Here is a 26,864-nt window from a genome sequence, read left to right on the forward strand (position 1 = left end):
CAGGACGAAGAAGTGCCTACTGACTGCAGGAAAAGTGCAGGGACGACCTTGCAGTCCAGTTCCAAGTTTTGCAGCAAAGCCAATCTCAGCCTGTCTGGGACAGGTCTGTGCCCGAGGTGGAAGCCAAGGCTGGGAACCACTGTGCTGTGTCCCTCTGCTACTGTGTCCCTAGGAGAGCTGGTCTTGTCACTCAGGACACACTAGCCAATCAGGGCCTCCGAGTCAGAATAGGGTGGGCATTTCCGGTCCTCCATGCTGCAGGTTCCGCGGCTCCAAGGCTGAGGGAGACTCTCTTGTTCCGTGTGCTGCGCTGAACCCGCTGCTGGGAGCTGTGAGGAGAGCGGGGCGAGCTCGGAATCCGCCATGGTGAGCGAGGGGCGCCGATCCCCACGCAGGGAGGAGTCGAGGGAGCGGGGGTGGGGCCCGGGGCTGTGGGAACCGGCGGAGGCGGCGGCCCGTGAGTCTGAGTTCCCTGCTGTTCCTGCAACTCCGAAGTCCTGCAGCCTCCGAGTAACTTCCATATGCGGCGGCTGCGGCTGTGGCTACACAGAACACAGGGATGTGGGTCTTGTGGCTTGATATTTCCTTATTGTGACATCAGCAAGCTGTGCGCACGCATGTGCCACTTGCGTTACTGCTGGTGGAAGGCAGGTTGTTAACTCACAGCCCTGGTCACACTAGTGTCTTCTAGAAGTTCTGCACTTGGCACTGAACATTCAGGTGTAGGACCGGTCTGCAGTTAATTCTGTGCAGGGCGTAAATTCTGTGTCATTAATATATTTGCATGTAGACATGCCAGGGTGGTCCAGTCACTTGTGTCAGTAAGATCAGGCATGCTGGGTTTCCTGGCCTGGTGAGTCAGAATTGACTCTATATTAATTGTATCTTTATAAGTTTTCTCTTATGTTCTATTGATATCTTTCTTTGTGAAACAGCACATAGTGTTTTCTAGGCCGCCTAGTGCTGCATAGTGAGAGCCCATCTCAAAAAACCTTAAAGAAAGATAAGTCTGTGTACCTTTTTGTCTGTTTTATTTATTTATTTATTTATTTATTTATTTATTTATTTATTTATTTATTTATTTATTTATTTATTTATTTTGAGTCAAGCTTTTCTGCCTGGTATAGGTTATGGAATTAATCTTGAGTTCCCTGCAAAAGCAGCATGTTCTCTTAACAGCTGAGCCATCTCTCCAACCAAAAATCCAAGTATTAAATCTCTGTAATTTTAAGACCACAGGTTTACTTTTTCAAACATTTAAAAGTTGAATCTTTTATCAATATAAAAGCATCCAAACAATTATGAGGATCTATATGCGAAAAAATAAATTAACATGATACACAATTAATCTTCAAAAATTACATTCAAGAGACTTGTCTCCCTAGAGCAAAGACTGTTGTCAATTCTACTCCATATATATACACAGTGTAGTTTTATCTGGCCTAGTATTCACAGATCCATTTGCCTCTATCTCCTGAGATATAGGAATTAAGGCCTAAGCTACCATACCTGGCAATATTTATAACATATATGTAAATTTACATAAACTATTATAAGCTGATGGGTTAATAAGAAAATAATTACCTTCTATATCTCAAGTAAATGTATGGTGTTCATTGCATACTTCTTTTTTAGCTTTCATTTGCTTTTGCTTTTCTTTTTTTTTATTATTTTTTTTTCATTTATTTTACATGCCAACCAGTTTCCCATCCCTCCTATCCTCCTGTTCCCTCCCCACACCTCCCTTCTACTCTCCCCCCATTCACTCCTCCTCTGTCTCCATTCAGAAAGGGGCAGGCCTCTGATGAAAGTCAACAAAACATGCACATCAAATTGAGGCAGGACCAAGTTCCTCCCCCTGCATCAAGGTTGGGCAAGGCAACCCAGCATCAAGAATGAGCTCCCAAAGCCAGCTCAAGCACCAGGATTGTTGCTAATCCCACTGCTAGGAACCCCACAAGTAGACCAATCTACACAACTGTCACACACATGCAGAGGGCCTAGGGTGGTCCCAAGCAGGCTTCCTAGCTGTCTATCCAGAGTCAAGGAGCTCCCAGGAGCCCAGGTCAGCTGGTTCTTTGGGTTCCTCCATCATGACCTTCACACACACACACACACACACACACACACACACACACACACACACACAAACACACACACCCTCATAATTTCCTTCCTCTCTCTTTTCCACAGGAGTCCTGGGGCTTGGCCCAGTGCTTGGCCATGGATCTCTTCATTTGCTTCCATCAGTTACTGGTTAAAGGCTCTCCGATGACAATTAAGATAGTCACCAATCTGATTACAGGAGAAGGCCAGTTCAGGCACCCTATCCACTATTGCTAGGAGTCTTAGCTGGTTTCATCCTATAGATTCCTGGGAGATTACCTGGCATGAGATTTCTCCCTAATCCCAAAATGCCCTCCTCCCCCGTCAAGGTATCTCTTTCATTATTCTCCTCATCCATCCCACCCTCAACACACCCAACCTGATTCCTCATATTCCTGTACCTCCACCCCCCTCAGTTTACCCAGAAGATCTCTTTCTATTTCCCCTTCTCAAGGAAATCCTTGAACCTTTCTTTGGGTCCTCCTTGTTACCTAGCTGCCCTGGGGCTGTGGATTGTAACCTGGTTATCATTTCCTTTACAGCTAGTACCACTTATGAGTGAGTACATAGCCTGTTTTTGTTCTGGGCCTGGGTTACCTCTGAGGATTTTTTTTTTTCTATTTCCATCCATTTGCCTGCAAATTTCATGCTGTCATTGTTTTTTACAGCTGAGTAATACTCCATTTTGTAAATGCACTACATTTTCTTTATCTATTTCAGTTGAGGGGCATCTAGGTTTTTTCAGGTTCTGGCTGTTATGAATAGCCTGTGAATATAGTTGAGCAAATGCCCTTGTGGTATGATTGAGCATCTTTTGGTTATATGCACAAGATTGGTATAGCTGGGTCTTGTAAATTGATTCACAGGTTTCTAATAAACCACTATACCAGTTTCCAAAGTGGCTGTAGAAGCTTGCACTCCCACCAGCAGCAATGGAAGAGTGTTTCCCTTACTCCATATTCTCTCCAACATAGGCTGTCATTAGTGTTTTTTATCTTAGCCATTTTGACAGATGTAAGATGGTGTCTCAGTCATTTTGATTTACAGCTCCCTGATGCCTAAGTATGTTGAACAGTTCTTTAAGTATATCTCAGCCATTTGAGATTCTTCTGTTGAGAATTCTCTATTTAAATCTGTACGCCATTTTTCATTGGATTATTTGGTATTTTGATGTCTCTAGTTTCTTGAGTTCTTTATATATTTTGGAGATCCACACTCTGATATGGGCTTAGTAAAGATATTTTCCTATTCTGCAGGCTGCCATTTTGTCTTATTGACAAGGTGTCCTTTGCTTTTCAGAGGCATCTCTGTTTCAGGTGGTCACATCTATTAATTGTTGCTCTCCATGTCTGTACTACTGGTGTTATATTCAGGAACTAGTCTCCTTGCCAGTGCATTCAAGGCTACTTCCTACTTTCTCTTCTTTCAGCTACAGTGTAACTGGATTTATGTTGAGGTCTTTGATCTACTTGGACTTGAGTTTTGTGTAGGGCAATAGATCTATTTGCATTCTTCTTCATGCTGACATCCAGTTATGCCAACACCATTTGTTGAAGATGCTTTCTTTTTTCTATTGTATAATTTTGGCTTCTCTTTCAAAATTAGGTGTTCACAGGTGTATGGATTTACTTCAGGGTCTTCGATTCGATTCCATTGATCCATGTGTTTGGTGTTTGTTTTTATGCCAATACCATGCTGTTTTTATTACTATAGCTCTATAGTAGAGCTTGAAGTGAGGGATCGTGATACCTCTGGAAGCTCCTTTATTATACAAGAATGTGTTAGCTATCCTGGATATTTTGTTCCTTATGAAGTTGAGTATTGTTCTTTTGAAGTCTGTGAAGAATTGTGTTGGAATTTTGATGGTGATTGCATTGAATCTGTAGATTTCTTTTGATAAGATTGCCATTTTTACTATGTTAATCTTACCAATGCATGAGCATGGGAGATCTTTCCATTTTCTGATATCTTCTCTGGTTTCTTTCTTCAAAGACTTAAACTTCTTGTCATACAGGTCTTTCATTCGTTTGATTAGAGTTACCCCAAGATATTTTATATTATTTGTGGCTATTGTAAAGGGTGTTATTTCTCTGATTTATCAGCCAGTTTATCATTTGTATATAGGAGGACTACTGATTTTTTTTCTTTTCTTTTCTTTTTTTTACATAATTTTGAATCCAGCCACGTTACTGAAGGTGTTTATCTGCTGTAGTAGTTCCCTGGTAGTATTTTTGAGATCACTTATGTATACTATCATATCATCTTCAAATAACAAAAGTTCTAATTCTTCCCTTCCATTTTGTATCCCCTTGATCATCTTTGTTCTTACTGTTCTAGCTAGTAACTTCAAATACTATATTGAATAAATATGGAGAGAGTGGATATCCTTGTCTTGTTCCTGATTTTTATGGAATCTCTTTGAGTTTATGTCCATTTAATCCAGGGTGATCCAATAAGATCTATTTTTTTGTATCTGTTGAGATTTTGTATGTGGCCAGTTTTCGAGAAAGGTCCATGAGTTGCTGAGAATGTATATACTTTTGTGTTTGGGTGAAATGTTCTTTAGGTGTCTTAAGTCTGCTTGAGTCATAGCATCTGTTAGTTCCCTTGTTTTTCTGTTAAGGTTCTGTCTTGCAGACCTGTCCATTGGTGAGACTGGGGTGTTGAAGTCTCCCATTATTAATGTGTGGGTTTTGATTTGTGATTTAAGCTTTAGTAATATTTCTTTTACAAATGTGGACCCCTTGTGTTTTGGGGCATAGATATTCTGAATTAAGACTTCATATTGATGGATTTTTCCTTTGATGAATATTCAGTGTTCTTCATTTCTTTTGATTTGAAGTCTATTTTGTTAGCTATTAGGATAGCTCTACAACTTTGCTTCTTAGGTCCATTTGATTAGAAAAGCTTTCCCCAGCCTTTTACTCTGAGGTAGTGTCTGTCTTTTAAGCTGAGGTGTGTGTCTTGTGTGCAGTAGAAGGATGGATCCTGTTTTCATATCCATTCTGTATACCTGTGTCTTTTTATGGGTGAATTGAGTCTATTGATATTTAGAGATATTAATCACCAGTGATTGTTAATTCCTGTTATTTTTGGGGTTTGGTTTTGGTGGTGGTGGTGGTGGTGGTGGTGGTGGTGGTGGTGGTGGTGGTGGTGGTAGTGGTCGTATTGCATGCATGTGTTCTTTTGCATAGGTTTGTCCCTGTGTGTGTTTCCTTCCTTTGGGTTTTACTGATATGCAGTTATCTATTTACTGCAAGTAACTTCCTTGGGTTGGAGTTTTCCTTCTAGTATTTTCTATAGGGCTGGCTTTATGGATAGGTACTGTTTAAATCTGGTTTTGTCATGAAATATCTTGTTTTCTCCATCTATGGTGATGGAATGTTTTGCTGGGTATAGTAGTCTATGTTGGCATCCATGGTCTCTTCCTGTCTGCAAAATGTCTGTCCAGGACCCTCTGGCTTTAGAGTCTCCTTTGAGAAGTAGAGTGTAATTCTGAGAGATCTGCCTTTATATGTTACTTGACCTTTTCTGGTTGCTGCTTTTAATATTCTTTCTTTATTCTATATGTTTAGTGTCTTGATTATTATGTGACAAGAGAACCTTTTTTTTTTTTTTGGTCCAGCCTATTTGGACCATCTGACCTATCTGTCAGCTTCTTGTACCTTTTAGGCATGTCCTTCTTTAAGTTGGAACAGTTTTCTTCTAAGATTTTCTTGAATATGTATTCTGTGCCTTTGAGCTAGGATTCTTCTCTTTCTTCTATCCCTATTATTCTTAGGTTTGGTCTTTTCATGGTGTCCCAGATTTCCTGGATGTTTTGTGTTAGAAATTTATTGGATTTAACATTTACTTTGACTGAAGAATCTATTTCCCCTAGCGTATCTTCAACACCTGAGACTCTCTCTTCCATCTCTTGTATTCTGTTGGTGATATAGTTCTTGTTCACATACACAGATTTTCCATTTCCAGAATTCCTTTGGTCTGTGTTTTCTTTATTGCTTCAATTTCAGTTTTCAAGCTTGAACCATTTCCTTTACCTGTTTGATTGATTTTCTTGACTTTCTTTAAGGAATTTATTGATTTCTTCCAAGTTTTTGTCTTTTCCTTGATTTCTTTAAGATAATTTTTTATTTCCTCTTTAAGGGATTCTATCATCTTCATAAAGTTATTTTTAGGTCATTTTCTTGTGCTTCAGTTGTGTTGGAAGGTTCAGGTCTTGCTGTTTTTCAATTACTGGGTTATGATGGCGCCATATTGCCCTTTTTCTGTTGTTGAAGGTATTGTTAAACAGGCATTTACTCTTCTGTTCTTCCAACTGGTGTGGGTTGTGCCTGTGCTTATGAGTGTTGCAGGTGAGGGCTGGCCACTTGGAGGATGACCAGGTGCTTGGGTTTGGGTGGTGGAGTGTGTCTTAGGGGAACATAATCCAGTGGGTTGTGGTGATAGTGGTACATTCTGGAGCAGCTTTCTCACCTGTTTACTGGCTGGTTGGGACAGCACCAGAGCATTGGAGTTTCACCAGATATGGGTGCAGGGCCCAGCTGCTTTGCTGATGCTGCGATGGGTTGGGGAGGGGCATGAGATGTGCCCTGGGATTTAGGGTCTGGTTGATGGGACAGTTCAGCTGCGAGACCAGTCACTCACCTGCTCTTCCAACTGGAATGGGATGTGCCTAGCCTATGTAATCTACTGGGGTTGTTGGGGACGTCTGGCCATGGGAGGATTACCAAGTGCATGGGTTTGGTCGGCGGAATGGATCTTGGAGGAACAGAATCTAACCTGCTTGGTGGCTGCTGGGGACTTCCTCATGCTTCTTTTTAACATGGTCTAGAGCTTTCTCTGTATGTTTTATTTCAATTTCTGTTAATCTTTTTTTTTTTTGTGCATTCCTGCATGAATATATATGCTTGCCACCTTTCCTCTCACATCAGAAGAAGGATCGGATCTGTTGGGGCTGTAGGCATGTGATACAACCATTCTCGGTATTGGAAACCAGGGTCAGGTCCTCTGTGAGAGTATCACAGTCTTGACAATTCAGCCTTCTCTGCAGGCACTGCAGGTTTCTTAAGCTAATGAGCCAGTACCCTTGTAAGATGGTTTTACTTAACTTTACTTTTGTTTGTTGTTTTTGTTTTTTTGAGATAGCATTTCTCTGTAGTTTTGGTGCCTATCCCGGATCTTGCTCTGTAGACTAGGCTGGCATTGAACTCACCAAGATCCCCTTGCCTCTGCCTCCTGAGGGCTGGGATTAAAGGCGTGTATCATCACCACTTAACTTTATGTTTTTAATGACATAAACCTGGCAGTCAAATGGCAACCCCTTAGTGCTACTTGATACCCTCAATTGGGCAAGAGTCACTATAGAATTCTTGACCATAGTCCTCATGGCTATATTCATGTTCACAAGTAAGATGCTTCGAAGAAACATAAACTTATACTTTGAAATGACCTGATACTCTGTGTGCTGGAATGTTAAGATACTTTGCCCCAGCAAAATCACTAGGTAAGGGAAAGCCATCTTTAGCCACAGATTGCCTTCTGCATTCTAGTCTTTTTAACAGTTGTGTACAACTGTGAACTTGCAACTCTGACCCATCCATGAGCTATCAGTAATTGTCCAGGCATTATATAATCGCCATTCTCATGTGATTCTACCTTCCATTTTCCACATTCAGGTAGAACTAAGTAGCCATTTTTAGTCAGGATCCAAATAGCTCTAGTTCTTTTATTCCTCTTAATGTGCAAGGATTCTTCAATGCTGTCCCACATTGTAGAGCTTTAAATAAATTGGTTGGTGCAAAATTAGGTATTAGGCATTTTGATTTTGATGAAATACCACTAAATACCAAGAGGAGCTCATGAGGCTGATAAAGAATTGACAAATGAATTCCTTTTTCCTGTCATGCTCTAGCTTGCCTAGTTTGTAAAGTTAGCATTTTCATAGGTTCTCGTAAGTCCTCATCAGGAAATGGAGGGAATATAAGATTACATAGATTATAGAATTCCTCACCACATGCTTCAAGGTCATCTTCACGCAAAAGTGGCTAAGTATTTAAAGGAGGTTTCAGTAAGGGAGTGGAAGGAACTGTCTCCAGGGAGGTTGTCAGTGGCGCTGTTATTCCTTGAACTAATGTCATTACCTTTTTAGTTGTAATAATACTGTTAGCATATCCTGCTTGTTGATCATGAGGCTCGGCACTCAGGAAAATGAAATGATTTAGAGGGGGAAATTGCAGGCCTGTCCTGGTTCTTAGTCTACTTCATACACTGTGCGTCTAAGTAACAAGCGTGGCCCATCATGCTCCTGAATATTCCCTGAAGTGAGATGATTGAATTATAAAGTAGCATGAGTAGCCAATAGCTGGCCTGCTAACATATGTGTGCTTACCATGTCTCTTTTATGTTCCTCTTCTACATAGAAACCCAGGTGGGTTGTATGAGCATTCATTTTTAATCAAATGTGATGTACTAACCAATCAGAGTTGATAGGCTTCCACTATATAAGTAGTTGCTTACATGCAGTAAAGCAGATGCTGTTCCCTGAGACCATCTCTGGAGGAGTTCTTTTCCCTACCCTTTACTGACCACAGGCATTGTGGTCTTTTGTGGGGACAGCCAGGTAATGATTGTAACAGCAACGTGGTGCCCTGTGTGCTTGGTTGACTAACTCACCCACATTATGATCCATGTGCACGAAGGCACACTATAAAGAAATGTCATTAAAGATTTGAGGAACAATCAAGCCTAAAAGTTATTCTCAGTGCTGTTTTTTTCTTTCTGGAAGGGTCTTACTAACTCATGCTCACGTGCCTGGAACTTACTATGTAGAGCACTTTGCCTGTGGCTCGCTGGTGCTAATATTAAAAGTGCTTGTCACTGTACCCAGCCTCATTGTTTACTATTTAAATATCACTACCTGGAGAATGTAGCTAGGTAGAGATGAAAATGGAAGATGACCCTCAGCTATTTACTGAACTTGAGGCCAACCTGAGCTACTTGAGACTATTTCCACCCCAAACAAAACAAGCTGTGTGTGGTGGGGCACAGTATAATATCAGGACTCAGTTGGCAGAGGCAGAAGGAGGGAAGCAAATTTTTGTTAGAGTTTGCATAGAGATCCAGACCAGTCAGGACTACATGAGCAGACTTTGTCCCTGACGCAAAACCATAGAAGATGTCATAACCTATGAAAGTAGGATAGCTACAAGTGATTAAGGTGCTTGCTTCTGAGCCTGAGTTCAATCCCCAGGACCCACCTGATGGAAAAAAAATGACTCTGACAAGTTATTCTCTGACTTCCACATGTGTGTGACATGTAAGCCACCATGCATGGAAGAAGGGTTTTGGGTATGTAGGTCAGGGGTAAAATATCTAGCCAAGCATGCGAAAGCTCTGGATCCCATCCTAGCACCTCAGAAAATCATCTTGCTTGAGACAGAATTCTGCTTTGCTGGCCCTGATCTCCTGTACCTCCCTGTGCAGCCATGCTAGTCTGGATGCTGAGATAACAGGCATGTGTCACTAGTCAGCTTGATATATTGTTTAAAATTCTCCTGAAGAGTTGGGCTAAAGACTGCCTAATCAAACAGAAGTACTAACAGCAGACTGCATTTACATTCCTCTTGTCCCAGGAGTTCAATCCAGCAGGACTTAGGCTCTGGCAGCTCTTTTCTGTTCTCCCCAACTTGAGAGGTCATGCATCTGTGTTCCCATTTAATCCAATTAATGTAAATCATCAGGGTGCTTGATAGTTTTATGTCAACTTGATGCAAACTATAGTCATTTGAGGGGAGAGAGCCTCAATTAAGGAAATATTTCCATAAGATCTAGATGTAGGCAAGCCTTAGTGCATTTCCTTAATTGGTAATTGATTGGGAAGTGCCCAGCCCATTGTCGATGAGCCCCCCATGGGCTGGTTTTCCTGGGTTCTAGAAGAAAGCAAGCTGAGCAAGCCATGGTGAACAGGTTAGTAAGCAGCACCTTCTATGGCCTCTGCATCAGCTCCTGCTTCCAAGTTCTTGGGCTGCTTGAGTTCCTGTCATGCCTTCCCTCAAAGCATGAGGAGCAGGAGCTCTTGAGAATAAAAATGCTTATTTTTGATCTCACCATGCCATGAGCACAACTCTCCTGATCTTATTGTCTCCATGGAAGGCAGACTTGCTATCTCACAAAGCCCTAGTTTCTCTGGGGGCTTCCTGAAGTTCTGTTCTTCCCACTTAACATGCAGTGGTAGCATCCTACTGAAGTTAATTTTGCACAGATATTACAATCTGTGTTACTAATACATTTGCATATAAATGACACAGTGTTCCAGTCACCTGTGTTAGTAAGGCCATACTGGGTATACTGGTCTCATTTTTCAACAGTGACTGTATTTCAGTTGTGTTCTTATGTCTGTTTTCTCTGAAGTTCTGTTATCTCTTCATTCCCAGACAGTACAATCTTTATGTTAGTCGCACTTGAACTTTTGAAGTCAGATGATGTCGTTAGTGTGCTATATATTCGATCTTGATCATTTTTTACATTCATAATGTCCTTATGTCATCAGTTTAATGTTGTTGATAGCATAAATTATTAGACTTTATATTCAACTTCTGTTTACTCTATAAATTCTGTGTTTTCATAATGTACTATTGACATAATAGGCAAGAGGGCAGCAAACCACAGGGATACTTTGTTGGCAAGGATAGCCCAGCTCTCTGCTATGACGCTTCCGTCCTCCATCAGACACAAGGCCTGCTTGGACCCACACTTCTCAAGGTTTAAATGTGCCCTGTTGTGCCTGTTCCTTAATAGAACTTTTTAATTAGGTTAGCATGAATATAGGAGGTGATGGTAACTATGGCTTAGACATGTAGGCTCCATACAACAAAGTAATAGAAGAAAGAATTCTGTGGCCTCAAGTTGAATCCATCCATGGGTCTTACCACAAATTGTAACAATGGAAGCCAAGCATTGTCTTCCTTTACCTTCCTTGTTTGTTAAGGTGTGTCACTGTAGGTGTGCTTTGAGGTTTCAAAAGCCAAAGCAATGTTTCTTTCTGCTTGCCTGTCTGTATCAGGAGATTGGTCTCAGCCCCATGCTTGCCTACCTTGATGCTGCCATTCATGATGATAATGGACTAATCCTCTGTCTGTGTAATCCAGTCCCAACATAAAAAGCCTTGCATTATCACTGTCACTTTGGTCATTGTGTTTCCTCACAGCAACAGAGCAGTAATTATGATAGATGTTTTGTGTAGTATTTTGGCATATTGTCTACATGTATTGTTCCTGTATCCTGTGAAAACAAGTACAGCTAAATTAAAGAGTCATAGACTGTCTTAATTTACATGTCTGAATGGAGGAGACCATCACTTGCCTCTATGACTCTAGTCCTTTATTATGTACTATGTTTAATGCCCATAATACAAGAGGCCAAGGTGTACTTGAGGCATCTTGTGACCAAAGTCAGGGGATGGCTGCAAAGCCCTTTCAGGAAAACAGTCACTGCTTTCCATAAGGATTCTTAAAGGTCAAAGTACTTCTGAGAACTGGTTGTTCATTCAAATATTACCCCAAATACAGTGACTCTGCTAAATTCCTATATTTCCCCCTTTGGTTTAAGCTAATCTAATTACGTTGAAGGTTATGCAGCTGTGCAGTGAACATAGTCTCATGTACATAAGTCAGAATATATTTGAAAAGTGTTAAAATTATTATAGCAAAAACAAGTATAACAATTGCCAGAATACAAAACTTATCCAAATGATTCATAGGATTAAATGAAGGTATGGTGTCTGCAAGGCATTCCATGACATCCATTCCAGACACGTCAGGTAGCTTAACTGAAAAGATTTCCTTAATTTCTTGTTGTAAATCATATATCATTTGAGAGCCATTAGGGTGACTCAGCAATAGCATTTTAACCTTATCCCAATCATACTTGCTTTCATTAAATTTAATACAGTAGGTGAAATACAATTAAATGTTAACATTACCAACACATTTTAACAGAATCTGTCCCCTTTAAGTCTCTAACTGATCTCCTAAAAGTAACACAGCTCGCATCAAGTCTGCTGTTTCACTAACACTATCACCATCTGTTTAATTCTGCTGAGCCCAAAGTTTTGTAGAAATCTGATGCCAGTCGCTAACAAATTCAGCAATTTAGGTTTCTTTATGAAAAGAAGTCAATGAAATAATTCCCATTGATGAGTTTTGGATCCATGGTCATTGGATATCCTTAACTGCTAAGGTAGTAAGTCTTATGAAGTCAATTTAATAAATCCAGGTTTAACGAACAGAGCAAAGCAGCTCCCTGGTGACTCTCAGGAGAGCAGGAGAGGAATCACATGGCCAATCCAAAAGGAGGGAGGCTAAATACTCTGTAGGTGCAGGGTGATGACTTTTCCTCTAAGAGCTGTATTTGTGCCCAAGTATAATGCTGGGATTGGGCCACAGGCAGCTTCAGGGGAGGAGCCTCCAGCTGCCAAGAATGCAGAACTGGGCTTTTTGGTGGTTTTTCTGAAAGGACGGGGTTTAGATAGCCAGGCATGGAGGTTCCAGCCAAACATCCCATTCTTATTGGGTATATGGGTGCTGGTTTAAATCTGGCTGCTTTCTCTTAGCATGGGACAATGTGGGGAGAGGGAATAGGCAGTCGGTTGGCTCATGCTCAGTGGGTGGTATGGGTGAAGAAGCATCTGATTAACTACCATCGAACCTAAAGAATCCATTCTGGGAGGAAGAGGAAAAAGCAAGTTGATAGGAGAAAAAAAAATAGATTATTACCACTGACCCTGTGAACAGGGCTAGCTGTGGGAAGAGTGAAGACTGCCAGAAAGAATGCAATGGAGATGGGCCCTGGTCATAGTGATGAAGTTCTTCAGACAGTTTGTGGAGTGACTCGATATTAGTTTCCACCAGGCCGGATTCCTTGATACAGTAGCATCACTCTTTCCCCAGGAACATGCAGGTGTCTTGTCCTGGCAATGCAGGAAATCCATCACTCAGTGTCCTGCTTCTCCACAGTCTGGACAGGGTCTTGGCAGCAGTTGAGGTGAAAGGCAGTTTTTTCCCCACTCTGTGACTTGATTTGCTACATTTAACGCATGCGCTAGGCCAGATGGGACACAGGAAAACTTCTGACTACAGAGAATCAATAATTATATTTAGATTTATTGAAGTCTAATAAAACCATTAGAATGGCATACAACTCTGATTTTTTAACTGAAGCATGTGGACTTTGAATTACTTTACTGATGTTTCCTGCATTATAACCAGCCATTCCTAATTTACTTGGGTCAGCACAGAGTGTAAGAGCCCTAGAAATAGGCGCTCGACTCAACATGCTGGGAAGAACCCATTCAGTTGTTTTTATGAACTGAAGTCTATTACTTTGGGGATATTTATTGTTAATTTCTCTTAAATAATTACTACAGGATATTTGCCAGTCATCCTTAATTACTCATAATTGCATAATTTCAACATGAGTGTAACGTACTACAATCTCAGCTGGATCTATTCCTCACCATTGATAAAGTCTGTTTCTTCTTTTTATAATTAATTCAGAAATCTTTTCTCTATAGGTTTTTAACTTTTTACTCTGTTTATGAGCTAAAAATATTATCTTCCCTTTGCATAATAAGCCCAGTAGGGGAAGGGGTAAAAAGGAAAATTACCAAAATACACTCAATTGTGATACCAATCCATCTATGTAGTCACTGTATGTTTTCTTTTACCTGGGTCAGCTCCTTTTCTGTCTCAATTGTTAAATGCCTTGGACTATTTAAATCTGAGTCACCTTGCATAATTTGAAACAAAGTACTTAATTCTTAAGTAGACAATCCAATGGTAGGCCACAACCAATTAATATTCCCAATAATTTCTGAAAATCATTAAGTTTGTATAATTGATCTCTTCTAATCTATACCTTTTGAAGCTGAATTTTTTGTTTACTCATTTAAATCCTAGATACCTAAGAGAATCCCCTGTTTGAATTTTTAGAAGCAGTTTGCAACCACCAATGAAGTAAGATCTTTGTACCTCAGCAAACACCTTTTCCAGGATATCAATATCAGAGGAAGCTATTAAGGTATCATGCATAAAATGATAAATAATAGGCTGAGAAAATTGTTTACAAACCACTTCTAGTGGTTGATTTACAAAATATTGACAGAGAGTTGGATTATTTAACATTCCCTGGGGAAGAATCTTTTAATTAATCACTTAGTGGCTAAGCATTATTATAAGTAGGAATCGTAAAAACAAAATTTTCTCTGTACTGTTCTTGTAAAGAAATAGTAAAGAAGCAATCTTTTAAGTCAACAACTATTATAGGCCATGCTTTATGTAATGAAGAATGTAAAGGATTTCAAGGCTTTAAAGGATATATGGGTTGAATTAATCTGTTTAAAGTTCTCAAGTCTGTTAACATTTTCCAGATTTCTTTTTATTACAAATATAGGAGAATTCCAAGGACTTATACTTTCCTCACTGTGTCTAGCATCTAACTGTTCCTGTATTAGTTGCTCAAGTGCCTGTAATTTTTTTTAGTTAAGGTAATTGAGGAATTCTACCACCGCTTCTATTTGCATAGTCTTTTTTACATAAGCCATCTATAAAAGCATTAAAAACAATCTCTATAGGATTTTAAGTAACTTTAGGCAATACTTTCAGAGTATTTTTATAAAATTTTGAAAAGAGGATCCTTTTAATAGATCCCAAGTAACAAGATAATGCAACTTGTCAGTTATTACCATTGTGGAACAAACAATTTTTCTGTATTTTATTTAGTGGAAAAACAACTTTTCTAGGCTATCAGTAAGAGATTATATTTTATGAATTTTTAACTTAGTAACCACATTATTTAATAAGCTAACAACCTGTTCTGTTTACAGTATTCCATTTTTAAATGATTTAATCAAGCATTTCCAGAAAGAAATTTAGTAAGAAGAGCCAAATTATCAGTAATTATAAGCAGACAAGACCCTATAATAATATGGTTTAAAATCACAAATTTTATTTTTAGTTAATTTATTATGAAAAATAAACATTCATTCAAACATTACTTATATACACAAGAGACAAGAACAACCTCCATACAGTGAATGACTAATACCATTGGAAATTCAAACAGCATTGACTTAATACTTCATCTCCTATCTACAATTATTTTTTACTAAAAGTTGGGCTTGTTTTCAATTTTGCTTTTTTCCTTGAAGAGACCATTGATGAGTTATATCCATTATTAGAGAAAAACAAAACATTTGCCACAAAGGGACCTTTAATGTTGAGTTATTCCCGCTCTGAGGGGGGAAAAAACAAACAAGCATTTAAACCAAAGTTAAGCAAACAAGAAAGTTCTAAGCACTGGATTTGCTGTGCTTGCTCAGGCTGCATCAGTAATGCCTGTTATGCCCAGATTGTGAGCCCCCAAAGAGACCATCGAAGACCTTGGATGTCCAGAATGCAACAGCAAGGTTTATTCTGCAGATACAAGTCTAGACAGGGGACTCATTCCTACACCCAATACAGTGAGGCAGGGAAGAGTCCCTCTTTCTTTGTGTGGCTGGCTATTTAAAGGCAAAAACCACAAGCCCTTCAGGGGGGTTAGGGGAATTTGCACGGGTGCAACTCGGATTGGTTTATTTTTATCTCTGTTCTCTTTTAATTGGGTGAGGGTATGTAACCTTTGAATTTACTGGTTGGTGGTTACAATTATCACTTTGGGGGCTGTCCAGCACAAGTCCCAGGCTTTGTCCTTGAGCTACCATGGGGGCTGGCTGGCCTAGCACGTCATGCACATAACTCTAAGTTGGTGAGGGGCCCCAGACAGTAAACATCTGGCTGAACTTTTAGCAGTCAGAGTACGCGCAGAAAGGGAGCTACTGCAAGGACTATGTCTTTTGTTCACAGCCCTCCCAGAGACTGCTTGCTCAGTCTCAGGAAACTGAAATTGAGGCCTGATCTCTGAGACAAGACTGAACAGCCTGTTATGGCATCTGCTTGGTCCTTTCAATGCCCACCGAGCCTGTCTCTGAAGGAGGTGATAGGTAAAGTGCAGCTCTCAGTTTCAGAAATCTTTAATTTTTTTCTATTGTCAGAAAGAGCCTTTTTTTTCTTTCCCTGTTTCTCCTGTGAAGAGCCTTTTTTTCTTTTCTTTGTTTTTCCTTTATAGGGACTTTATTCAACATTTTCCCTTCTTCCACCAGAAAAATCCTCTTTTCTTGATTAAACATTTTTCCTTTTTCCATCCCGAAATTTCCTTTTCATATTTCCTTTCCTTCACCTTTCTCTATTGTGAAGGTATGTTTTTAAATTTCATTTCTATTCTCTTTTTCTCCTGGAAAGATTCTTCTTCCTTGACTTCTCCTTTGTCCCAGGAGCTAATTTATTGTTGCCACTGCTGAGATGGAGAATTTAAATTCTCTAAGTTCCTGCCCTATGCTGGAGTCTCACCCACCACTATTGGCATATGTTACCTCCAGTATTGGAGTGTCTGGACCACATTATTGGTCTTTCCTTGCCCCATATTGTTGGTCACCAAATATCAGGTATACTGTGTGATGTGGGTCAGTTGAAGAAAGAGGCACCCCCAAGAAGAAATTTTAAGGCCTTTGTGGCAGCAGGAAGGTCTAGCTAGCCTCTTCTGATGGACTGAACCCAAACAGCTGTGTGGTTGTTTTACTTTGCCCATGACCTTGGGCTCTACAGTCCAAGTGAGGCTGTGCTTCTTGCCATTGTACGTGACATCTTTAATTTAAGAGAGGAGAGAGAAGGCCCAGTGGTTAAGAGCACTGACTGATGTTCCAGAGGATCCTTGTTCAATTCCCAGGCCATCAGGTGTCCTGTCACACCAGGATAAAAATTAAAAAAAAAAAAGAAGAAGAAAAAGGAAGAGGGAAGCCCATAACCCTCTTTCCTGTCCTTTTGTGAGGTCACATACAATTGCAGGAAATACCATCTCCTTTAGGTTATATAGCCCAAGGTCATGGACCTAGCAAATACCACTACACAGCTATACAAAGGTGTATTGAAAGTTAGACAAAGTATTTCCTCACACCAGAGTCCCTAATCTTGATCTAGATGTTCTACTGAAGGTGAGCATCACATGGATCCATGACTCTAGTCTTTTTTATGTATTATGTGCAATGCATAATAATACAAGATCTTCAGATGTGCCTGAGGCATCTTGTAATCATAGTGACAGGATGGCTGCAAAGTCCATTCTGCAAAACAATCACTGCTCTCTATTAGGATTTTTCAAGGTAAAAGTACTTCTAAAGAATGCTTGTTCATTCTAATATGTACCACAGATACAGTGACTCTGCTAAGTTCCTACAACAGTAGAGTAAAGGAGCAACAATCAGGGCAGATATTAATGAAACCTGTGTGTTTGGAAAGGAAAACAGTACTAGGTGGTGTTAGAGGACAGTCATGGCTAGAACAGAGGCTGTAATTATTGGGGAGGTTAGTGACATTAAAGAGAAGGCACAGGCTCTTCTTTGGAAATATAGAAAAGGTGTTGCATGGGTACTGTACCACCAAGTAAAGTGTTTCAATAGGAAAGGGAGAGGGAACAAGAGTCCTAGTCCCAGAAAAAAAAAAATTCATACAGAATTAATGCTGATCTGTTCCAGTGGGGCAGGGTCAATCTAGAACTAGAACCCCATGTTGACACATCATCCGTGTGTCACATTTTCTTAAAAGAGGAAAGATGCACAATTTAAAGGTCATGGATTCTTCCAGTATACTTTCAGTTCAGCACTGTTGCAGCCAATTGTTTGGCAGAGTCAAGGATCTAATGTGGAGACTGTGACAGGTCATTGTAGAAGGTATGAAAATGAAGACTGGGTTGCATTTTGAGACCACTAGATGTTGAGATGAACAAGCTCTGAGACACCTTTCATCTCTACCTGTGGTTACTTCCACTCACCTGCACACAGGGAGTAGAAGTAACCAAAGGTAGAGATGTGTGAAAAGTGTCAAAGAGAAAGAGCCATCTAATTCTTTTGAAACTGAAGCCCCAGCTTTCTGTCTCAGAGCTGTAGGATGTGGTGTTTGCCCAGCAGGGTTTTAGTCTTGCCTTGGCCCAATCTTTCCTCACTTCTTTGAAAAGGGAATGTGTATTCTGTACCTTTGTGTGTTGTGTAGTATCATCCATTGCTGAGATAAAACAGTGAGACCAAAAGGCAAATTGGGGTGGAAAGGGTTTATTTGGCTTACACTTCAGCATTGCTGTTTATGAAGGAAGTCTGGATAGAAACTTAAAAATGCAGGATCCCAGAGTCACAGAAGCTGAATCAGAGGCAGTGGAGGGAAGGTGCTTACAGGCTTTCTTCACATAGCTTGCTCAGTCCACCTTCTTATAGAACCTAGGACCAGCAGCTCAGGGATAGCACCACCCACCATGGACTGGGCCCTCCCCCATTAATCACTAAAAGAAAAATGCCTTAGAGCTGGATCTCATGGAGGCATTTCCTTAACTGAGGTTCCTTCTTTGATGACTCTAGCCTGGTCAAGCTGACACTAGAAACCAGCCAGTGCACATAGATATAATCTCTCTTTTTTTTTTTAATTTCTTTTTTGAATGCAGAATGCTGTTTATTGAAGGAGGGAGAAGGCCTTAAATACAGGTTTACAGCACAATGGAAAAACCCTGGAGGGCAGAAGTTCGCTACTGATGTTTTACAATCTTGTATCTAAGCTGTTAATACCCAATATGCAGGATACACAGACAAGGAACTTAACTTAAGCATTCAGGAGGTTGGAACCCAGCAGGGAATTAGCATAGGGAGGACATCAAGGTCAAGGTCAGCAAGCAAGGCAACAGCTACCCAAAACGGGGGCCAGGGCCCTACAGGTCCCCTCTAAAAAATGAGCTTCTGACTTAGGTTGCATGGGACGTCAACAGGTCATCTTACCCATCATGGAGACACCTGCCCAGGCCACACAGGCACTCTGTCTTAGGTTGGTGAGCGCCCCCCAGGCATTACCCTTCTCTGAATACTCATTATCATACACGCTCAATTGTGTGTGAGCTGCAGAATTAACTGCTACCAAAGATCTCAAGTGGTGCTGGGCTTGCAATCTGTGTGTTCGACATAGAAAAGACCAACAGAAGTCCTAACCCACCCATAGCCAGTAGACTAAAGGCAACTGACCCATTCCCTTCCTTAATGAGCCTTACTGCAAATTGGAGTCCTTGTAAGATGGTATCCCAAAAGCAAATGGAACTTGAGTTTATAAATTTATAACTTTCAAAAGCATTTCCTCAACTGAGGTTCCTTCCTCTCTGATGATTCTAGCCTGGTCATGTTGACATAAGAGACCAGCTAGTGCACATAGATATAACTTCATTTTTAATTTTACAAGATAACACATTCTAGAAACTATCTTCAGTGTCAGAAGAAACAGTACATTTTAACAGTTTGGGGACTGTTATAGAATATAAGGATCTTTGTGGATAGCCTAAAAGGCATTTAACATTATGGGTTGAATGTGAGCCTATCATGATCTGTGTCAAATAGTAGATTGAATGAAAAATCTCCCAAGTACAAAGATGTATTGGAGACTTTGTCTGAGATTTCTGGTTTCCTTAGGGTGCAAATGGTATCTCTAGAATCAGGGGCCTTCCATGAGTATGTTGGTCTCTGGGGATGGGTATTTAGTATTTATACTCCAACCACTCTTATCAATGTTATGCCTAGATCATGGGGAACCCCAAAAGACCACCTCGGAGATCAAATCCCTCATGTAAAAGCAAAGAGCCTTTAATCTCTTCAAGCTTTGAGCTTGGTCTCTCTGTCTCCCTTTATTTTCAGGCTCCGAGGCTTGATCTGTCTCTCCTATGCAATGGTGAGAGCAGAGAGCCCTGAGCCCAGGCAGGGTAGGATTTTTATCGTAAAGGTTGGGGTGAGGGGATTTCCAAGGTTCAGGACCCTAATTTGTTGATAATGTCTATGGGTATCTGTGAAACAAAAATAGGTGTGTGCTAGACTCAGGGACTTCTGGCCACCTTATCTAATGGTTGGAATGTTTGGGATGTTAGGTATTTCCCCATCCCTGGGTGGATTACTGGTTGATGTCAGCTTATGGCTTTTCCTGGATCTGGGCATTGCCTTCCAGAAATAGTATCCGGGCCTCTAAGCCTGTCATGATAGCTGTGTGGTCAAGCTGTTTGGGGGCCCCTACACATCTTTGTGTAGTTAAAACTAAGCAGCCCTGTTCATTCTCATGCAGCCACATTTCCAACATAACACACTCCATCCTTAAATAACTTAAGGTATTATAGAAGCAAATGCTTTTCCTCGATAAGACATTTTTTTCTGCTCTGATATATTTAGTTTATATTTTTGGCTGATAGCATTAGGTTTTACTATATGTGAAGTATTTGATCTTGGTGAGCTTTACCCACTTTTTAAATTTTAAATGTTGGCAGAGGTTTTGTTTTCTTCCAGCAGGATGGCCTGCATTCATGACATTAATACAGATCTCCTGAATTGTTACATTGCAGATGTGTAACATTCTACATATCTTTTTGCATGTTTTAATATTTTTTACTCTTTGAAATGCATGCATTAGTCTTTTTCCTGTATATATGCAGGTGTACCATGTTTGCCTGCCTTTCACTGAAGTCAGAGGAGAGCCCTGGATAGTCTTGAAATTGAGTTCCAAATGTTGGGAGCCATAATTGAGTCCTAGGGACTGATGCAAGTCCTCTGCAAAAGTAAAAGGTGATTGCTGTGGATATCGCTCTGTATAAATAAACACTGGTTGGCCAGTGGCCAGGCAGGAAGTATAGGCAAGACTAACAGAGAGGAGAAAAGAGGAAATGGAAAGGCAGGGGGGAGACCTGCCAGTTGCCACCAAGACAAGCAAGATATAAGGTACTGATAAGCCATGAGCCACGTGGCAACTTATAAATTAATAGAAATGGGTTAATTTAAGATATGAGTAAGAACAGTTAGCAAGAAGCCTGCCACGGCCATACACTTTATAATATAAGCGTCTGAGTGATTATTTTATACGTGGGTTGTTGGAATGCAGGGGCTTGGTGGGACCTAGAGAGAAGCTCTCCACCTCCAGATGATCTTAACTATTGGTCCGTATTTAAATTCTACTGGGAGCTTTGCTTGTTTGTTTGTTTTCTTTTATGGTTTAACATCAGCCTTTCCTTCACTAATGTTTCTGGGAATCATTTTGATATGTCTGTCAGTAACTTAATAAAAATGCATTTTTTTCATAGGAATATCATATTAGCTGTATAGTTCAAATGAGGCACTCCAGTTTTCTGAAAGCCATGTACATTTCTAGAATGTATGTTTAGCTCCCGGAGGGAATTTAGAGTGAGCCCCTTGTGCTGGATGTTTTTCTTTGTTTGACAGGGTCTCACTATGTACCTTTGACTATCATAGAAATCTCTACATAGACCAGGCTGGCCTGAAAATCACAGAGATTCACTTGTCTCTGCCTCCTGAGTTTGGGGATTAAAAGTGTGCACTACCATGTCCATCTTGTCCATCCATTTTTGATGTCAGTAATTTTGAAACAAGTTTGCTGTTGTTTACTCAATACTATTACTTTGTTTGAATTTCTCTCTATATATATATAGGTCAGCATTTTGCTTGCAATGCCATGTAGTATTCATAGGGATCAGAAATGAGAGTCGTAATCCTCTTCCTCTAATTCCCTCTAAAATGGTTTGCTGATTACATTTGAAATTCTGTGATATGAAATAAATTTGTCAAGCACACATAATTATGTAAATATAATCCCAGTGAAGTGTTCATTTGCAGAGAACTCAGTCTTACCATTTCTGTTTCATATGTGTATGTGATTTTTTAGGATACAGTGACTTATGAAGATGTGCAAGTGAACTTCACCCATGAAGAGTGGGCTTTGCTGGATCCTTCCCAGAAGAATCTCTACAGAGATGTGATGCTGGAAATCTGTGATAATCTCACTGCTATAGGTAAGAATGAGTTTTCCTTCACTTTTTAACTTACGATTATAAGCCTTTCTTAGGAATTTTTGTTCCACTGTGATTTCTACTGTGAAAGAAAAAGAATGTGGTACATAAATTAGGCATGGTTCTAAGGTTCACTGGATATAATAACTCAAATTTTGCATAATTTCCAATAATATATGATTCATTTCTGGTACTATATTTTAGGCTACAAATGGGAGGACCACAATATTGGAGAACATTGTCAAGGTTCTAGAAGACATGGAAGGTAATTTTCATGTACAAGGTGATAGAATCATTTATGCCTCTAAAGAACTTTTAAAGTGCCCTGATATTTAATGAAAACTAACAATATACATAGTTACAGCTTTGTGATGATTATTAAATTCTTACAATATCATGTACCTCATTTTCAGATAGCTGATATGTGTTTACAAAATGTTCCTGTAAGAGATAAGACAAAGAAATAATGCCTTCACAAATGTCACCATATCAATCGTAACTCCCTGAGATCCATGCATCCATTTTGTTTCATTCCATTCAACTACTGGAAAGGCATTCACATTGATTAGAGGATTAGGGTATGTCCAAAAATATTCATAAGCAAATTGTCCCTTAGTTAAGCTTGTGGTACTCGTATACTTGAAGAGAGTTTCCATAGTTTAGTTTAAGGGACAGTTTATGAGATTCAAGAATGTTGTCATGGTGGAGAAACCTTAATCCCTGTACTACATCTCTATGAGGAACAAAATGTTAAACTGTGTGAATGCAGTGTGAAAACCCTTTGTTTGTTATTGTTCCTTTCACAGGTATATCATCTGTCACTCTGGATATAAGCCATGTGAGCATAAGGGATCTGGAAAGAAGATAGGTACCTCTCTCTCACCCAGAAAAATCAAAAGATATGCAGTGGTTACCACTATGAATAGACAGTGTGATCGTGAAACAAGTGTAGAATTAATTGGATTTCCAACGTCACTAGAAATACACCAACATACTTACACTGGAGAAAAAGTTTATGAGTACAAGGAATTTGGAAATTCTTCTGTCTGTACTGGTTCATGTTGCACATGTAATGTGACTCCCACTATAGGAAAATGTTATGAATGCAATCAGTGTGGTAAAGCTCTCGGTTCTTCCAGTTCTTTTCAAAGAAATGTAAAAGCTCATATGGAAAAAGGAACTGATAAATGTGAGCCATGTACTAAAGGCATGAACCATCACAGGTATCTTGAAATATTCCAAAGTACCCATAAAGAAGAGGAATCCTATGAATGTAAACAACACAATAAAACATTTAGATCTGATTGCCCTTTACAGTTACAGCAAAGAACACATTTGAATCTCTATGAATATAATCAAAGTTTTAAAGCTTTTTCATGTCATAGTTATCTTCAATTACCCAGAACTAATTCTATAATGAAACAGTATGAAGATAAGCAATGTGGTAAAACTTTTACATATCCCAGTATTATTAAACAACATGAAAGAAGTCATACTAGTGAGAAATCCTATGAATGTAATCAGTGTGGTAAAGCATTTGCACAAAAAAGTCATCTTCTCAATCATGAAAAAAGTCATATTGGAAATAAACCCTATGAATGCAATCAATGTGGTAAAGCCTTTTCAAGTAAAAGTCATCTTCATAGTCATGAAAGAATTCATAGTAGAGAGAAACCCTATGAATGTAATCAGTGTGGTAAAGCATTTGCATGGAAAAGTCTTCTTCACAGACATGAAAGAAGCCATACTGGAGAGAAACCCTATGAATGTAATCAATGTGGAAAAGCCTTTGCAAGTAAAAGTCATCTTCACAGTCATGAAAGAATTCATAGTGGAGAGAAACCCTATGAATGTAATCAATGTGGTAAAGCATTTGCATGGAAAAGTCTTCTTCACAGACATGAAAGAATTCATACTGGAGAGAAACCTTATGAATGTAATCACTGTGATAAAGCATTTACATATAAAACTGATCTTCACAGTCATGAAAGAATTCATAATGGAGAGAAACCCTATGAATGTAATCAATGTGGTAAAACATTTCCACATAAAAGTCATCTTTACTATCACGAAAGAAATCATACTGGAGAGAAACCTTATGAATGTAATCAGTGTGGTAAAGCATTTGCATGGAAAAGTGATCTTCACAGTCATGAAAGAATTCATACTGGAGAGAAACCTTACGAATGTAATCAATGTGGTAAAGCCTTTACACGTAAAAGTCATCTTCACAGTCATGAAAGAATTCATGTTGGAAAGAAACCTTATGGATGTAATCAATGTGGTAAAACATTTGCATGGAAAAGTTCTTTTCAGAGACATGAAAGAATTCATTTTGGAGAGAAAGCCTATGAATGTAATCAATGTGGTAAAACCTTTACACATAAAAGTGATCTTCACAGTCATGAAAGAAGTCATAATGGAGAGAAACAGTATGAATGCAATCAATCAATGTGGTACAATATTTACATGGAAAAGTCATCTTCACAGCCATAAAAGAAATCATATTGGAGAGAAACCCTATGGATGTAATCAATGTGGTAGAGATTTGCATGGAAAGGACATCTTTGCAATCATAAAAGTATCATGCTGGAGACAAAGTCTGTGAATGCAATTAATGTTGGAGAGCATTCGCTTATAACAGTCATCTTCACACCTACTGAAAGAATTTATAGTAGAACCCTATCAATGTAATCAATGTGGTAAAGCCTTTACATAATTTCCCAGTGTTTTTAAAAAAACATGAAAGAAATCATACTAGAGAGATTGTCTATTAATGTGGTAGAGCATTTATATATAAAGTCATCTTCATAGGCATGAAAAAAATACATCCTAGCGAAAAATCCTTTGAACCTTATAAATCAGGTAAAGCTTTGAACACCAGGCACAGAATACATCATTTTGGAGATGCCAGTACCATGTGGTGTCCACCAAGACCATCAGCAGTGGTAAAGTGGAACCAGTAAGAGCCTAGAAATTATGTGTACCCACGTCCTTTGGAGAATCCCTGAAGATTCTGTGTGGATCTTAATCACTAGAGGTTGAGTTAATTTATACAGTCAGACTTCATTTTTTGCTTTTTTTCAGGTTCTGACTGCCTTGCTTCTTCCTCTTGTACAGAGACAGTATTTAATTTAATTTTGATTTTTCCGTGAGCCATATTTGAAAGGCTTTGAATTTTTAAAAGAGATTTTAGATTTTTAGTAAGATTTCATATTTTTAAAGAGAAACTTGAATGTGTATGAATTTGTGAAGATTTTTGGACTTTTATTAAAGCTGTTTATGTTTTAATGCAGTATCTTGTGAATGAAAAAAGAAAGGTTGGGGCTTAATAAGGCCATGTTTGTGTGTCAAATTGAAAAGTGGTCAATTGCACTGGCTAGTCCTATGTCAACTTCACAACAAGCTAGTTATGAAAGAAAGGAAACTCAGTTGAGAAAACTCCATAACATCTGGCTCTAAGGCATTTTCTTAATTAATGATTGATGGGGAGGTGTCCTATGTTTGATAAAAAAGCAGGCTGAGCAAGCCATAGGGGATAATCCAGTTAAGAAGCTACACTGCATGGCCTCTGCAACAGCACCAAGTTCCTGCCCCATTTAGGTTTCTGTCCTGACCTCCTTCAGTGATAAATAACAATATAGAAGTTTAGGCCAACTAAACCCTTTCCTCCCCATTTATTGCCAAAATTCTAACTAAGACATCTTGTCTCAAAAATCCAAAATAAGGATTGTGGACAGATGGCGCAGCAATTAAACACACTGGCTGTTTTTCCAGAGGACACAGTTTCAATTCCCAGTACCAATAGGGAAGTTCACAACTGTCTGTATGTCCTCTTCCAGGGTCCTCTTCCAGGGAACACAATACCCCCAAACAGACTTAGATCCAAACAAAACACCTATAAATATAAATTAAAAATAAATTATGTTTAAAAGAATATATCATGTTATGGAACTTCCCCTAGCACAACCTGGACTCATGTCTACACAACAAAATCTTTTGTCTTCATTTACATTAAGAGAACTGTGTTTACAATTACAATAAGAAGCAATGGTCAGAGTCTATTCACAGGGATAGAAAACATTCAATCTTTCAGTGATCATATAGGAAATTTCACCACCTCCCAGTGATAGAAGACAGAAACAATAATGGCACAACTTCATCTTCTACAATATTGGCATGTTGAGAATTTGGCTCAGTTGTAAAGCTGCTGTTAGGTACCCAATCCACATGAGATGGCTCAGAACTGCTAATAAAGGCTTGTCCTGGAGATAGGATGAATTCTTCTGGCTTCCTAGGGCACCAGGTATGTAAATGGTACAAAGACAATTATGTGTTTGTGTGAGTGTGTGTGTACCTCCGTATTTTTAAAAGAACTTTCTTCATGTATATGTTACATTCTTTTTCTAAAATAAAATTAATTATATTTATTATCAGACATGGTCTTGGAAAGGAGTCATTTGAAGAGAATTCTGAATACTTATGTTAACACTCCAAGAAAATGAAACAAAAGTCTTGTGACCTCAGTTTCTTCAAATCCAAAAAATGTTCTTGAAATGTGTTTTTGTGCAGATAGATGTGATTTGTCTCTTGGTTGCTCATTATTGCTTGGTGGTGTTGCTCAATTAAATGTTTGACCTATCCTTTATATGCCTGAATGGAAAAGCATGCTCTTGTCCCATGTGGCTTGCTCTATCATTGTATACAACTTTAACTCATGAGAACTTCACTCATGTAACCTTTCTTAACCTGCAGAGTATAAATTGTCTCAGGCAATGAATAAAGTTGGCTCTTGTATGAGA

General features: G+C 39.3%; 1 protein-coding gene across 3 annotated transcripts; it reads left to right on the plus strand.

Moving 5' to 3' along the window:
* Positions 1–218: 218 nt before the first annotated feature.
* On the plus strand, positions 219–26,864 carry LOC102910128 (uncharacterized). 3 transcript variants are annotated; one of them, XM_076559004.1, is made up of 5 exons: positions 245–366; positions 14,064–14,184; positions 21,939–22,065; positions 22,267–22,327; positions 22,869–26,864. In XM_076559004.1, exons 3-5 carry the CDS (start codon positions 22,032–22,034, stop codon positions 24,556–24,558), a joined length of 1,785 nt encoding a protein of 594 aa, XP_076415119.1. In that variant the 5' UTR covers positions 245–366; positions 14,064–14,184; positions 21,939–22,031; the 3' UTR covers positions 24,559–26,864. The 3 variants fall into 3 exon arrangements, with proteins under 3 accessions (XP_015846438.3, XP_076415119.1, XP_076415120.1); XM_015990952.3 differs by lacking the exon at positions 14,064–14,184 and having other exon boundaries at positions 219–366; XM_076559005.1 differs by lacking the exons at positions 245–366; positions 14,064–14,184; positions 22,267–22,327.

The sequence above is a fragment of the Peromyscus maniculatus genome, chromosome 22 (genome assembly GCF_049852395.1).
Source record: "Peromyscus maniculatus bairdii isolate BWxNUB_F1_BW_parent chromosome 22, HU_Pman_BW_mat_3.1, whole genome shotgun sequence".
Classification (NCBI taxonomy): domain Eukaryota; kingdom Metazoa; phylum Chordata; class Mammalia; order Rodentia; family Cricetidae; genus Peromyscus; species Peromyscus maniculatus.

Excerpts from the sequence above, each read along its gene's own strand:
- LOC102910128 (XM_015990952.3), top strand. Across the intron at positions 22,066-22,266 it reads TGATAATCTCACTGCTATAG|GCTACAAATGGGAGGACCAC; the intron begins GTAAGAATGAGT and ends ACTATATTTTAG. Across the intron at positions 22,328-22,868 it reads GGTTCTAGAAGACATGGAAG|GTATATCATCTGTCACTCTG; the intron begins GTAATTTTCATG and ends TTCCTTTCACAG.